Source organism: Camarhynchus parvulus, chromosome 1A (assembly GCF_901933205.1).
Source record: "Camarhynchus parvulus chromosome 1A, STF_HiC, whole genome shotgun sequence".
NCBI lineage: Eukaryota > Metazoa > Chordata > Aves > Passeriformes > Thraupidae > Camarhynchus > Camarhynchus parvulus.
Window position 1 is genome coordinate 31,643,845 of NC_044586.1, and position 13,240 is coordinate 31,657,084.

At 42.5% G+C, this 13,240-nt stretch overlaps 1 protein-coding gene across 1 annotated transcript; it reads right to left on the reverse strand.

The window, feature by feature from the left end:
* Positions 1-660: 660 nt before the first annotated feature.
* On the reverse strand, positions 661-2,349 carry MYF6 (myogenic factor 6). Its single transcript, XM_030960250.1, has 3 exons — positions 1,759-2,349; positions 1,428-1,518; positions 661-1,272 (listed from the first exon to the last, which is right to left on the reverse strand). Exons 1-3 carry the CDS (start codon positions 2,272-2,274, stop codon positions 1,154-1,156), a joined length of 726 nt encoding a protein of 241 aa, XP_030816110.1. The 5' UTR covers positions 2,275-2,349; the 3' UTR covers positions 661-1,153.
* Positions 2,350-13,240: the final 10,891 nt, after the last annotated feature.

Genomic DNA, 13,240 nt, shown 5'->3' on the forward strand with positions numbered 1-13,240 from the left:
GCAGGACCCTCAGTTTTGCCGCAGACAAGCCCTGCATTCAAGTTCTCGGTGCAGAGAGAAGGTGAGACGCACTGAGCTTCTCCCAGCTCCTAGAACGGGGCAGGAGGTCGGGGGGTGAATGGGGAGGGCGACGGGCGGGGTATCTTCTTTCATGTCCCTTTTCTAACCTCACCTTCCACGTGCAGGGCAAGGCCAGCGAAGCATCTTTGCCTGGCAAGGTACTTGAGCGGCACGGTTGGGCATTTTAGGGGAGCAATATCGCTTTCCAGGGGGACGTGCGTTCCGCAAGCACGGCGGGGAACGGGGCCGCGGAGCGCTGCGGGCGGCCGGAGAGGCGGCGGGTCCTGTCCGTGCGCCCACCCGTGCCCGCCCCGCTTCTCCGGGAGCCCACGGAAACACGGGTGATTCACACCGCGGCTGCCGCCCTAAAGGGGAAACTTGGAGGAGTAAACGAAAGGAAAATCTGTCCCGTGTCCTGCCTCCAATCACACGGGTCGTGCTTCTGCTACACGGGTCTGACTCTTCAGGCCTTCATTCACTGAAGTCAGTGGCAAGTTTGAACTCCGGGATCGGGTTATTTTATGAAATTAAGAGGACGGGAGGAAAACGCTGTAACACAAAGAGCTTTATTTTACAATCCAAGAAATCCATCTGTTCTTATATACAATATCACATTCCACCATTTAAATATATACGTTATGTTTACAAAAAAAAAAGACAGTACTGAAATTATTTACAGGAACGAAATGAGGCGGGGACTCTTTAAATATGACTCACACGCAATACAACCAAGGGCTTCACTCAGACAGGAATGAACTTCCCGGTGAGTCTCAGACAAAGCGGATCACCGGTACACAGGTAAGTATCTTAAAATTTAAAATAAAAATAAAAATTAAAAAAAAAAGGAAGGGTGGTTTATGCAACACAATTTAAAGAAAACAAAACTCGGGTTAAAAAAAAAAAGGCAAGGGAGAAGTCTGTCTGGCTGGAGTCAGTGGTGAGAGCCATTTTCTTTGGGGTAGGTGTACCTTGATTCGATCTTGAAAAGGGCCCTGCTTGGGCTTTCCACTGTGTGAATTTGCTTCGTTACTTAGTTTAGAGGAGAGAGGGTGGAGGCTCCATCTCTGTTAAATATACTACCACAAAACCCGGTTTATTTCTCCACCGCTTCCTCCGCGCTGGGGAGTTTGGGATCTTCGGAAGAAATACTGTCCACTATTGAGGAGAGGCAGCGAAGGCTGCTGGAGGCCGACGACTCGACAGCGGAGACTCCTGCTCAACGAGAGAAAAGGCATTAAAGAGCAGACCGCTCCTCCTCGCCGGGGGCTGCGGAGAGCCCGGGCGCAGGAGGGAGCGTGAGAGCGGGACCGCTGGGATCGCGGCCGTCGGGGCTCGGGAAGGGGGCTCGGGCCCGGGGGGCGAGTTACCTTCTTTGGGGCTGACTCCTAGGGCTCGGGAATGGTCAGAAACGCTTTGCCAGTCGGAGCTGCAGGTGCCCAGGAAGTCCGAACTGGGGATCTGCGGCACACAGGCGGGAGCGGGGAGACACGGGGAGGGGACGGGTGTTAGTGGGGCTGCCGCGGCTCCCCGGGCCGGCGGAGCTCGGCAGCCCCGAGGGCTGGCAGGTTCCCCGGGGAGCGCCCGCCAGCCCTCCCGGCCCGCAGGGGCCCTGCCGAAGAGGAGGAGGAGGAGGAGGAGGGAGGGGACGGGCGCGGCGGCGCTGCCGTGGCGGCGGAGGGGCCCAGCGGCAGTGCTTACATTTCCCTGCTTGGGGCTGAAGCTGAAGGGGTTCCCCCCGATCTCCTGCATTTTCTCCTGCTGATCCAGCCTGTGCAAGAGGTCCTGCAGCCTCTCGATGTAGCTGATGGCGCTCCTCAGTATCTCCACCTTGGGCAGCCTCTGGTTGGGGTTGGCCACAGTCCGCCTTTTCAGAGCCTCGAAGGCTTCGTTGATCTTCTTCAGCCTTCTCCTCTCCCGCAGGGTGGCTGCTTTCCGTCTGTCCGTGGGGGCCGACTTTCTCTTGCAAGTTTTACAAGCCCAGATCAAACACTGGCCGGGGAAGTGAGGGGGTTGTAGTCCCGGGGGTGCCAGCACATGCTCCTCTCCGCTGCTGTCGCTGCCGGCCTCTGGCTGCATTTGGTCCTGACATGGAGACAAGGTGCCATCGCTGCCTGGGTACAGCGGGGATCCCTCAGCCATCTCCAGCTGCTGCAGGGCTCCATTCTCCCCATCCAAGTAGAAGAAATAGGAGCCAGTTTCAAAAAGGTCCATCATGCTGTCCCTGGGCCTCTCTGCCTGCTTGAGTTGGGTGGCAATCTCAAAAACACCCCGAGGAACAACCCAGATGGAATTTAATTAGTGCAGTGACATAAGTCCCCCCTGCTTTATATAGGAGCTGCTGAAACCCTATCCAACTTTTAGCTGTCGCGGTGTATCACCCTCCAAAACTGATTCCAGTCAGTCTCCTGGGCGCTGTCCTGAGAAGAACATCTCCTATTTAGATGGGGGAGGGGAGAGACGGGAGGTGGGAGACAAATTCGAAAAAAAATTAAAACAAACAAACAAAAACAAAACAAACCCGAAAAACCCCAAAACAAGCGGAAAAAAAGTACAACCCAACTTTGCACCCTCCCCCGAGCTGCCGTGAGCTCGGAGCAGCGTCTCGGGGCGGCCCCGGCCCCGCTGCCGAGCCCCCGGGGGCCCGGCTGGAGGACAAAGGCGCAGGGAGCCCTTCCCCAGCCCAGCCCTCTCAGCCCCGGCGCACGCTCCCTGCCCGGGGCTGAGTATAGATGCATAGGAGAGATTTCAAAGGCAGCCATCGCTTTCCAAATAGACGGGTTAATATTTTCAGTAGAAGCCCCTGCTATGTCCACCCCCCCGGCACCTTCCCCTTGCAGCGTGCCATTCCTGTGACCCAAGCCACCGGGCCAGCCCAAGGTTAGGAGCCAAGCTCCTAACACACACACGGGGAAAGTTGCCAAGGCAGAGCTGTGCTGCGATGATGAGGCACCCACAGATAGTGCCCCTCGGCTTAGCCTGTCAGTGTGAACTTTCCCACGTTGCCCATGAGGTGACAGGAGTGATTCCAGGTGACTGGGTTACAGTGCGATGGGGCTCGCTGCACAGCCCTTGTCCTTGACGCTGTTTAGGGCAAGCAAAGCCCAGGCATATGGTGTAATTGAAGTTTAATCCCTTAGGGCTGGCAGGATATAGAGAGCTTCCCAGACACAGAGACAGAAATGGACTTGTGACCACTCTCTGTTAGCTTATACTGTAATGTCACATCATATCTGGAGCTGTCTCACGTAAAGAAAGAGGATTGGGAAAATGACCTCTTTGCCCCTTTTCCTGCACTGCCTTGTGTTCTTTAAATACCATGTAATGTCTTTATGCTTATGTCAATACACATATGTGCATATGCATATGTGCCCATATCTGTATGCCCACGCACATGCACATGTACATATATTTATGTGGATAAGTTAGTATATTCCTGTGTGTGTGTGTGTATATACATGTGCGTAAGCTTTTTGTAGAAACAATAGTACGTGAAGATGAAGCACCTGCAATGGTCTCATAGCTCTCAAATGTAGCTCCAAACTTCAGCTTTCTGAAGACAAGTGTGGTGGTATTGTTTATTTCTCTAAAGCTACAATGAAATTAATCATTGACTCGGCTGTTTCTCCAAAACAGCAAACCAATTTTTTGGAGTACAAAAATCTTTAACACTAAGAGTAGTTGTGGTTTTGTTTTCACCACATCAGTGTTGTTAGAGTGGATCTCATTTCTCCTTTAATGAGGCAGAACAATATCCAGTTTTGGATGAGACAGAGAAATTCAGAGTGTTCTCAGCGAAACTAATTTTGATACTATTCCATCACTGAGGTTTTTTTCCCTCTTCAGATTAAAGAAAAGGCAGTCTGGCAGTTAAGGCACTGAACATAAGAAACTGTTTCTCAGTTTCCATGTTCTGCAACTTGCTTTCTGTTTGACCTTTGACCAGTCACTTACTTTTCCTGTGATTTAATTTTCCACCTTTAAAGAGGGATGTAATGTTGACCTTTACCCATCCGTTGTGTCTCTGATTTAATTTGCTGACTATCCGTGGAAAAGCTACTCCTTTACATGTTTTCAGATATTCCAGGGGTCTTTTCCCCTTAGCATTAGTAATTATAGTAATAAAAAAACCCAAAGCAGCAAAAACAAAAACCAACCAACCAAACACAAACAACCACCCCCTCAAAAAACCAAAAAACCCCAAACTCCACAAATCAAAAGTGCATTGTTTAAATTTTTTTTTCATATTTACTACACTCATTTTTTTTTCCTTTTAATCTTTTTTTTCTTCAATACCACTCTGGGAATGTTTGGAACAAGACAGATGAGATCGGTCTACTGGTAAGGTGCACAAATGAAAATTTAGTTTAAGGGAGAAAGATAATTACCAAATTGTTTTTGTCCTTTCAAGAGCTTTAAGTGAACTCAGCAAGTTGGGAAATTGTAAATTTAGGAGCCAGATGCTCCTGTTGCTTTCAACAGATTTCTTTTTTTTAAACAGGAAACAAAATATGTTCTTTCTTCCCAGCACTTAGTGACAGAGTAAACAAATTCAGTTCCTCACAGTGATGTGGGCTCAACATAATTAGTCCTTAGTAGGAATAACTGATAGGAGAAAAACTCCTTACAACTGTAAACAAATTTTCATTTGAATGAAAATGGTCAGTTTCCCCATCATATAGGAAACTTGAATTTTGCTGCATCTCCCACTGCAGCTCTTTGGTTTATGTAACACAGCCAGCAAACAGCCCTAGCACATATGAATATAATATCTTCAGAGATGTTCTCCATTACAAAACTGAATCAAGTGCAGGATTCAAAAATAGGTATGGGCCTTTTTTCTCTTCATGCTTTTTATTCCTTATCATGTTAGATATAAGCACAAAGACATAAGAGGAAGTAAAATCATGTGAATAAGGACAACTGGACATAGAATTGAAAGGAGGATCACTAATGAAGACTGCTTGTAATTTCAGTTGGCTTGGTAGAACATCACAGAAAAACTTACTCTGAAGCCAGTTCTTTATTCAATTGTTCATACTTCTGTGCATGGTAGCTCTACTGAAAATACACTTTCAGGATATTTATACATGTAAAACTCTGCTGTGTTGTGTTTGGTCTACAAGGTCTATTATATTTACAAAAGAAGTATTTCAGAACTTCAGTGAGTTGTAAATTCAATGAGTGACCAGGATGAACAAATACAAGAAAGATGCACTGCATTTTAAGTCACAGATGGCCTCCAGGAGTTAGATCCCTCCAAATTCACTTTGCCACATACAATTTTCTGGATAATTGTGGTTGATTAATAATTCCCTGAAACTGCCCTGGTCACTCTTGGCACCTTAAGGTTTAAGCAGAAATTGAGTCCAGAACTATTAAGAAGTATTTTGTCAGCTAGGACTCACTTAACACTTTATATCATTCCAAATATCTCCTTTTTCTCCTTCACTGTTCTCAAGATTCTTCCAGGCACAGGCATGGTGCATTTTAAATCTTTGATCTCTTTGACACTTTGATCCTATCCGTTCCTGTGTGTCACTGTGAAAGGGCACCTGGGTGAAGGTGGAATTTTCAGGCCTGGTTATAGCCCTGTTCTACTCATACCTCAAATACTTGATTTGAGAGATGGCTAGATACTTTGGCTACTAGGGTAATTATTCTTAATTTGCTTCCTGTAGTGCAGGTTACCCGTGTAGGTCCAGTTGTGGGCATACTGGGCCTCAGAATTTTTCTGCACTTTGGAAATGAAATCTTTCTATTCACACTCTCACTCTCCTTCCTTTTACACTCATGCTAAACAGCATCCTTCTTAGCAGAAACTTTCAGTATTTTATTGTTAATACAAGATGTTTTTCTGCCTTTGCCTTTTCAAACAGTTTATATTCTTCTAAATGTGTTTTTGAAACCCTTCTAACATTTGACTTTATATCTTCTACTGATTGCTATTTCCAACACCTGTTTTCTTTTCCCCACAGGAAAAATAACACTTTTAAAATTGTAGCATTTCTCATCTAATTTCTCAATTGAAAAAAAAATGGTCTCCTCATTACTGTGTCCAGACAACAACTTAAAGTACTGAAAACCTCTTTGCTACTGAAAACCTCTAGGCTATAGCTCTTTTTTGTGTTCTCTGTCAATTCCAGTTCACACAGGCTTTCTCACCCAAGTCTGGTAGGTTGTTCAGGTAAGGGTAGGTGGTGTGTCTAGAAATATGTGTTACTGGCCATGTTTTGTTGTCACTTGCAGCCTGTGTAGTGACATAGTCAGGACACCAGTCTAAGCTGTTAACAGGGTCTGTCATTCCTCATGATGTGTCAGTAGGTGCACCCAGATACTCACCCAGGATGTGTTTACACTCTCATTTCACTTTGTCAGGAATGCCTTTGTCAAGGAAATCTCTGACTAGCCCTGACTTACTGCACTTCCCGTTCTCCTAACAGGGTGCTCTCAAGGGTGTGTCACCTGCGTTCTGTTCATGAGAAACTTAGCTGGAAGGCACCCTGAAATGTTAAGGGGATGCTGGGTCTTCAGCACTGCCAGGTTTGACAGGTCTGTACCTGGCTTTCCTGTATGATCCGCTGACATTTGTAGTCACAGTTCTTAGGGAACAACTAGAGAAGTGTGATTTGCTGCTGAAATAGAATATTATGCCAAGGATTGTAAATTGAGGATTAGAAACTTCATCCCTCCCTTCCCTTCAGAAGGATATTTTAAGCATCTGCTTTGTAGGATGTTTGAAATGGCTGACAAATGTGTAAGGGGAGAGTTGGCATACCAAAGACTGGTAGTGTGTTAAAAAGCAAGTGTCTATTCCTGAATCTCCAAAATATTACAGAAATGTTTGGTAAATAGAGATTATAGATTTTCCACGAGTGTTCTTCAAAGTGTGGGCAGTGGAGGCTCTACAAGGGACCAGCATTTTTTATGCTGACAATTTAAGCAATTTAAGCAAAAAGAACCTTTTTGACATTCCAGAAGTAATAATAATAGTAATAATTCCCGCTGCTGGAACAAAGCATATTAAGCTTCATGGCTTGTAGTATGTAGCAGCACTTCTTAGCTGAATTTCATTATCTCTTCTTGCTTTAAAATGAATTTCACAGAGGTCTATAGGAATAATGCAGCCCAGCTTTAATTCTTGATTTTAATTTATATATGATGTTAGACTTACCTGACTTTTGTTTACCTAGAATTTTTTGTTCACTTGACCCTATTCAAATTCTGCTTGTCCAAGGGTTTGATATTATTTTCATATCCACAATGTCACATGCATTCTCACTGGAGATTTAGGAACTGACCAGAGGAAGTGTGTGTACTGTACATGCCAGTGCTCATATATAAGTATGTGACACTTTAAAGAATTTAAAAGCACATGGTAGCAACCATCCCTCAAATGTAAGTTTTACAAATAGGGTAGTGAACAGTGTAGTATGTGCTCTGGAGCTGGGGAGCCAGAAAGGCAGAGACCTGGAAAAGACAACTATGTAGAAATTTACAATCTTTGCAGGGGAAGATTTAAAAATTCTTATTTGCAGAGGTCTTGACTGCATAGCTGTTCCAAATTATTGCTGTTTGCCTTTGATTGGATATGGACTTTAGTGTTCATATCAGTTACAGTCCTGTTAGTATCTGAGAGGTGCAACCTTGCTAACTAAACAGACTTCTCCAGTTCAATATGGTAAGATAGGGTTTCATTGCAGCTCTCATGTTGGCCAGTTATGAGACACAGTTCTAAATGGCAGATGCTTTAATGCCAGTGTCAGGGGCTACAGTGACAAATAGTCACCACTGCACAAACACATTTATTTTACTACAAGACATTTTCCTGGGGAGGAGGGAGTGCCTATCAGAAACTGGAGGCCCATTGCACTGTTGCTGGCTGGGACAAGCATTTTCCATGGTTCTATCCACAAGCAGGGATTTCTTGCAGGAAGAAAGGGAGTAATAATGGCAGATGTCTTCTACTTGTGATTAGGCAAAACACAGGGAACATGAAATGTGGCATGAGTAAAAGACACATCAGATTGTGCAATCACTTGTTGTCATGTTTTTTGTAGTTAGGCAAAAGGCTATTTTTACAGTAAATGCTGATTTGTCTGTTTACACTACAGACTGTTGGAAGCGTAAAATGCATTTTCACACCATGTTGTTTCTGAACATGATGACTGTGACATCTAAACCTAATCTCAGTCCAAAGGGCAGTAGTCAAACCATAACTCTGCAAGTGAAAGGAAGAAACGGGAATGAGAAGAGCAAGTCTCTGCATCCAGCATAGGCTGATCACATCCCTGCTGTCTCCGTACAAAAAAAGAGTTTGGTGCTCAGACTGTGGAAAAGTGACAGCTTACTGTTCTAGGCCTCTCACAAGGGATTTTTGCAGAGCCATGGACCTTCATGGAAAACCGTTATGACAGTGGCTTGGAAGTGGAAGCTGTGGAGATGTGCTGAGGGTAATGAATGCAGGAAAGTCTTTCCTTTGCAATAACATAGGGATTGTTTAAAACAGCGAATCACAAAACCATGAAATGACTATGCCAAATGTTTCACTTTCAAAAAGAAAATAGCTGTTGTTTGTGGAAAATAGAAGCTATTGAGATAAAGTCATCTGGAGAGAAATTTGCGCTGTATTAAATAGCAGTAATGACCTTGAATATTGTATCCTGTTGTTACGGAAACTTGTTGCACAGCTGCAGAACTGTTTTGGGCTGTGAAGGTCACTCAGTTATTCATCTGTGTGACATTTAAGGTACATGCTTATATGCAAGGTTGGTTACCTGTGATCTGCCACTCCAAGAAATAGAGGTCTCTACTGTACTCCTTTGCCTCTGTATTCTGTTTGTGTGTCATAATTTCACTTAAAAACTTCTGCATGTTTCTATACTAAGATTTCATTTGCTTTGGTATTCTTGAAGGCTCAAAAACCTGTTATTTAAAGCACACAGGAATCTAGATGTTTTAACTTAGTTTCTTGGATGTGCCATGGGTATGTGACACAAAGGAAAATCTGCAAATCTGTTTCTTGAGATTTTTGAAGTAAGTGAATGGCTCTGATGACTACTTCTGTACTATGTTAAAACACCTTGGTGATGTTCCAAAATCCAAAGCAGTCTAATGGTCTCTCCTAAAAGAGAACATGACATTTCTCAAGGTATGGAAAGAACCTTGGCTGAGCTGATACTCTTCCTTCCCCATGCAGTTCATCTGGCACTACAAACAAAGACAGGAATGAAAGTGGGATAGTATTCAGAGATTCTGTATGACAAAATGAGTCTTACCCTTCTCATTCTAATCAGATTGCAAAAAATCGTGCTGAAAACCCACTTGTATTTAATTTTTCACCAGACTATTCTGGACAACATTTCAGAGAAACTGCACAGATAAAAGATTGCCAGATCCCCTCTTGGCCTGCAAAAAAATCACCCAAAATAAAGCTTCACCTGAATTAATGCATGTGGATTTTTTAAGAAAGTGTATTGATTGTGTTTTTGGGGGAAATTATTAGAAAATTAAACACTAAGGAAAAGTTTAGAAGAAGAAGAAACATAATCTATTCTGATTAGATAAACAATCCCTGAAAAAGTAATCTTAGATCTGTGTTTTGAAACTGGTAGCTGTCAAATTATATCTATGCTTAGACTCAGAAAATAGTGAGAAAAAAATTTTGTGAAGTGTAAACCAGCTGGCTAATAACAGAATCTGTCAACCTGTAGTGCCATTATTTGTGAACAACATTCATTTATTACAGCAGACTAATACAAATGTTGGCCTGGAAATGTAAGCTTTACAGTTATTACTTTGAAGTATTATTGACTACTATAATAACTCAGAAATAGAATGTACTTAAGTTATTGTGCACTAGCAGTTCCTAAATAAACTTCACATGACCAATAGTCAAATTAATTCTATTTTGATAGGTCCATACATAGTGGCCTAGTCATGCTCTGTTCAATGTGAGCTGCTGAGTCCTTTGGACTTCTAAAAAGCCCACTGTATAAATGAGATGACTTTCAATCTTTTGTCATCATTTAAGCTGTGAAATCCACCCTGCACAATATACAGCCCTCAAGGACATTGTGGTAAAGAAAGTGACATTATGAGAAGCCTTAGAGGCACTTTTCCTACAGTTTTTTTTCCAAGGAAATGATTTTTCATTAGTACAAAAGCATTAAAAATCAGCATCCAAGGTTTCAATGTCATTAATGAGGAATTACCAAGAAAGACTGCCCATGAATTAATAAATAGTTAATTACTTGAAACTTCTTTTGGAGAAGAGAGCCCTCTGAAGGTTCTGGATCACTAGGATTGCTCCATTTGGATCCAGAAGTCACGCCAATTTACAGAAAGACATATATATATATATATATATATATATATATATATATATGTATAGTCTTGATCCAGCTGATGCTAGGCCCCAGTATTTAATGGAATAAGGAGTTATTAAATGATCACACAATTGGCACCATCTTTACAAATTGTATTATTCATTATAGTGGCTGAAAAGTAGTGTGTGAGCACACTCAAGCAGCATCAATGCCTCATGGGTGCTGATATTTAAACTGTCTTTGCTGAAGTTGATTTTATACAGGCAGCAGCAACAGTTTATAAACAATAAAGAATCTGCAGAGATTTGGATTATCACCTCTCATTGTGGAGATTTCTCAGTTAAGCATCTCAAATTTGACATTTCCATGGTCCAAGGAATTTTGTGACACTTCACATAAACTATTTTCCAGAATTCCAGCTGTTCAGTACTGTGTTTATGTCCCAGTTTAGTTAATAATGGACTTGCTTAGCATTTTTTGGAACTTCTAAGCTGTTTGTGAAGTCATGTATCTGAAGTAAGAGGAGAAAATACAAGACTAGAAAAAACAATGTCACTTTCTTGAGATGTTTGGTATCCTCTGACAGAAGATAAATATGTGTTCATAATGTCCCTGAACTGAAAGTCAGGCAAGAATTTTACCACCAGTAGAGAAACTGCCTGGTGTGATCAAATAATTCTCTTTTTCCTGACCAACATGAGCTAATAAAAAAGAAATGATAGCTATGTTTTTATTTCTGAAAAAAGTCACTGAGTCACCTTAGTTATGGCACATTCAAGAACTGCAGGCATGCACAGAACAATAGTAATGCCTGTGACTCAAGCTGACATATGCAGAGAATTGTAAATGAGATGAAGTTTAATCAAACTTCTTGATGTGACTTTTCCAATGCCCCAAAAATTCTAAGTCATGATCTAGAGTGATCTTATCAACTGTACCAGGTCCTTGGAAGGAATTAGCTTTCTGACTGTGATAGCTTTTGGTTTTAAGTACTTTGAGATTATTTTAATAAAAAATACTTGGGGCAGAGATGTGAATTCTTTGTGATTTATTTGCAACTTTATAGTAACTGATAACAGAATTTATTTTCATTTGAAGAGTCCAAGTTAGACCAATGGCTTTTTTACTTGAGCTGTCAGTGCACACTGCTGATCCCAACAAACAGTTCTTCGCCTGAACTCTGGCGAAGACAGGAAATGCCTAACAGATATTTCTGAAAGAGATTGCATGATGCGACTTGACAAGTTCTTGTTGTCCTGCATATCGCTGCTCAACCAGTTTGTTACCACTGGTTCAGCACAGTGGCAATCCTAGGTCAGACCTTCCTGACCTTAACTCTGTTGTACCTGAGGAAATGCAGTACTAGGAAGAACAGACTGGACTTGTGGGCTCTCAAGGTAGGGATTGAAGGCACTTGAGATGGTAGTTCATGTTTGGACTCAGGTGTTTATTATTTCTTATCAGTGAAACAGCCTCACAACCATGAGTTCTGCAGCCTTTCATTCGCAAGGCACAAAATGGCTAACTATCTCTTGTTACAAGGTATTTTAAGGCTAAACTATCTAATTAAGAAATGATACCTAGATTATTTTCCCTTTTAACACAATAACTGATCCCTTGAAGCCCACAATGCAGACTTTTCTGTCCAATTACAAAATATCAGCCAAACCCATGAAGAAGAAGGAAGAAGAAGGTAAAAAAGAACAACCTGCCTCTGCCCTAAAATCTCTATCTTGCTTTGTATTTATTTCTATATTCTAAACCCCCAAACTTTAAGTTTTCCACCCTGTGATATTCCACACTTCTAACCAACTATACATCCATAATCTCAGTGCTATTAATCAATTTTGGAAGCCTTCTCCACAGCCTCAGGTCAATTGCAGTGGTTTTTTGTGGGTCTGTGCCTTTCAGCACAGAAAGTTTAAAATTCTCAGCATCCAGGGTTCCAACATCCAGTTTCCAACAGGACTAGTCTCAGCCATCCTTACGTTCCTTTTTGCCATAGGAATTAATATGTGATAGCAACTATTGATCTGAACCAAAAGGCTTCCTTTAGCAAACATGACACAGACATCACACCAGTCATGTATAGTCTATGCCCATCATCACATATTTGCTCTTGGACACAGTGAGCTTACAGAAATAATTAATGGATAAGTGTGACTCTTCCAACTTTCTGTGTTACAGACAACATCCCTGCTTGCTTCTCTTAGTATCTGTTTACATCAATTTATCTAATCCCTTTCTGAACATCCCAAAAGTGTCTCACCTCCCAAAGTATTTTTTGCAATTACTTACATCTGATAGGGCTTGCAGGATCAAGTCCCAAAGGACAAGCCAGGGAAGGGAAGTCTAGATAGATAATCCTTCTTGGACTAACTATGAGAAGGGTCTCAGTGCTGCCAAGAGACATCAGGGAGTGCATAGGTTAGCACATGCCAATTAGCACTAATTCCATCAAGGGCCTGATCACACATGGGATTTATGTGCCTGTGCCCCATTTGAGTGCCTAAATTCACATGTACTTTCAGGCTTTGCTGCTGCAAGACCTTAGAGATGTCTGGAAAGGTGTATTTGCTGCATTTTTCATCAGTAAATTTCCAGGTGTACCTAAACATGACCTTCTGGACGCATGCAGAAATCACTCGCTGTTGGCTCCGCAGAGCAGCCAGGGGCATTATTTTTCATGTGCTGACATATTGACCTAGAACAGATGGAGTCAGAACACACTTTCTAGATTGAACCTCAAACACAACTTAGCCAAGGGCATTTTATGTGGCAGTTCAGGATTTGTCATTCTTGATAGACTGTAACTGTCTCTTAGTGAAGCCACAAGATAAATGGCCATCTTCACA

Bases quoted from the DNA above. Each gene is read 5' to 3' on its own strand.
- MYF6 (XM_030960250.1), bottom strand. From the start codon at position 2,274: ATGATGGACCTTTTTGAAACTGGCTCCTATTTCTTCTACTTGGATGGG. The intron at 1,519-1,758 runs GTAAGCACTGCC...TGTGTGCCGCAG, and splicing joins TCAGCCCCAAGCAGGGAAAT to ATCCCCAGTTCGGACTTCCT. The intron at 1,273-1,427 runs GTAACTCGCCCC...CTCGTTGAGCAG, and splicing joins AGGAGTCAGCCCCAAAGAAG to GAGTCTCCGCTGTCGAGTCG.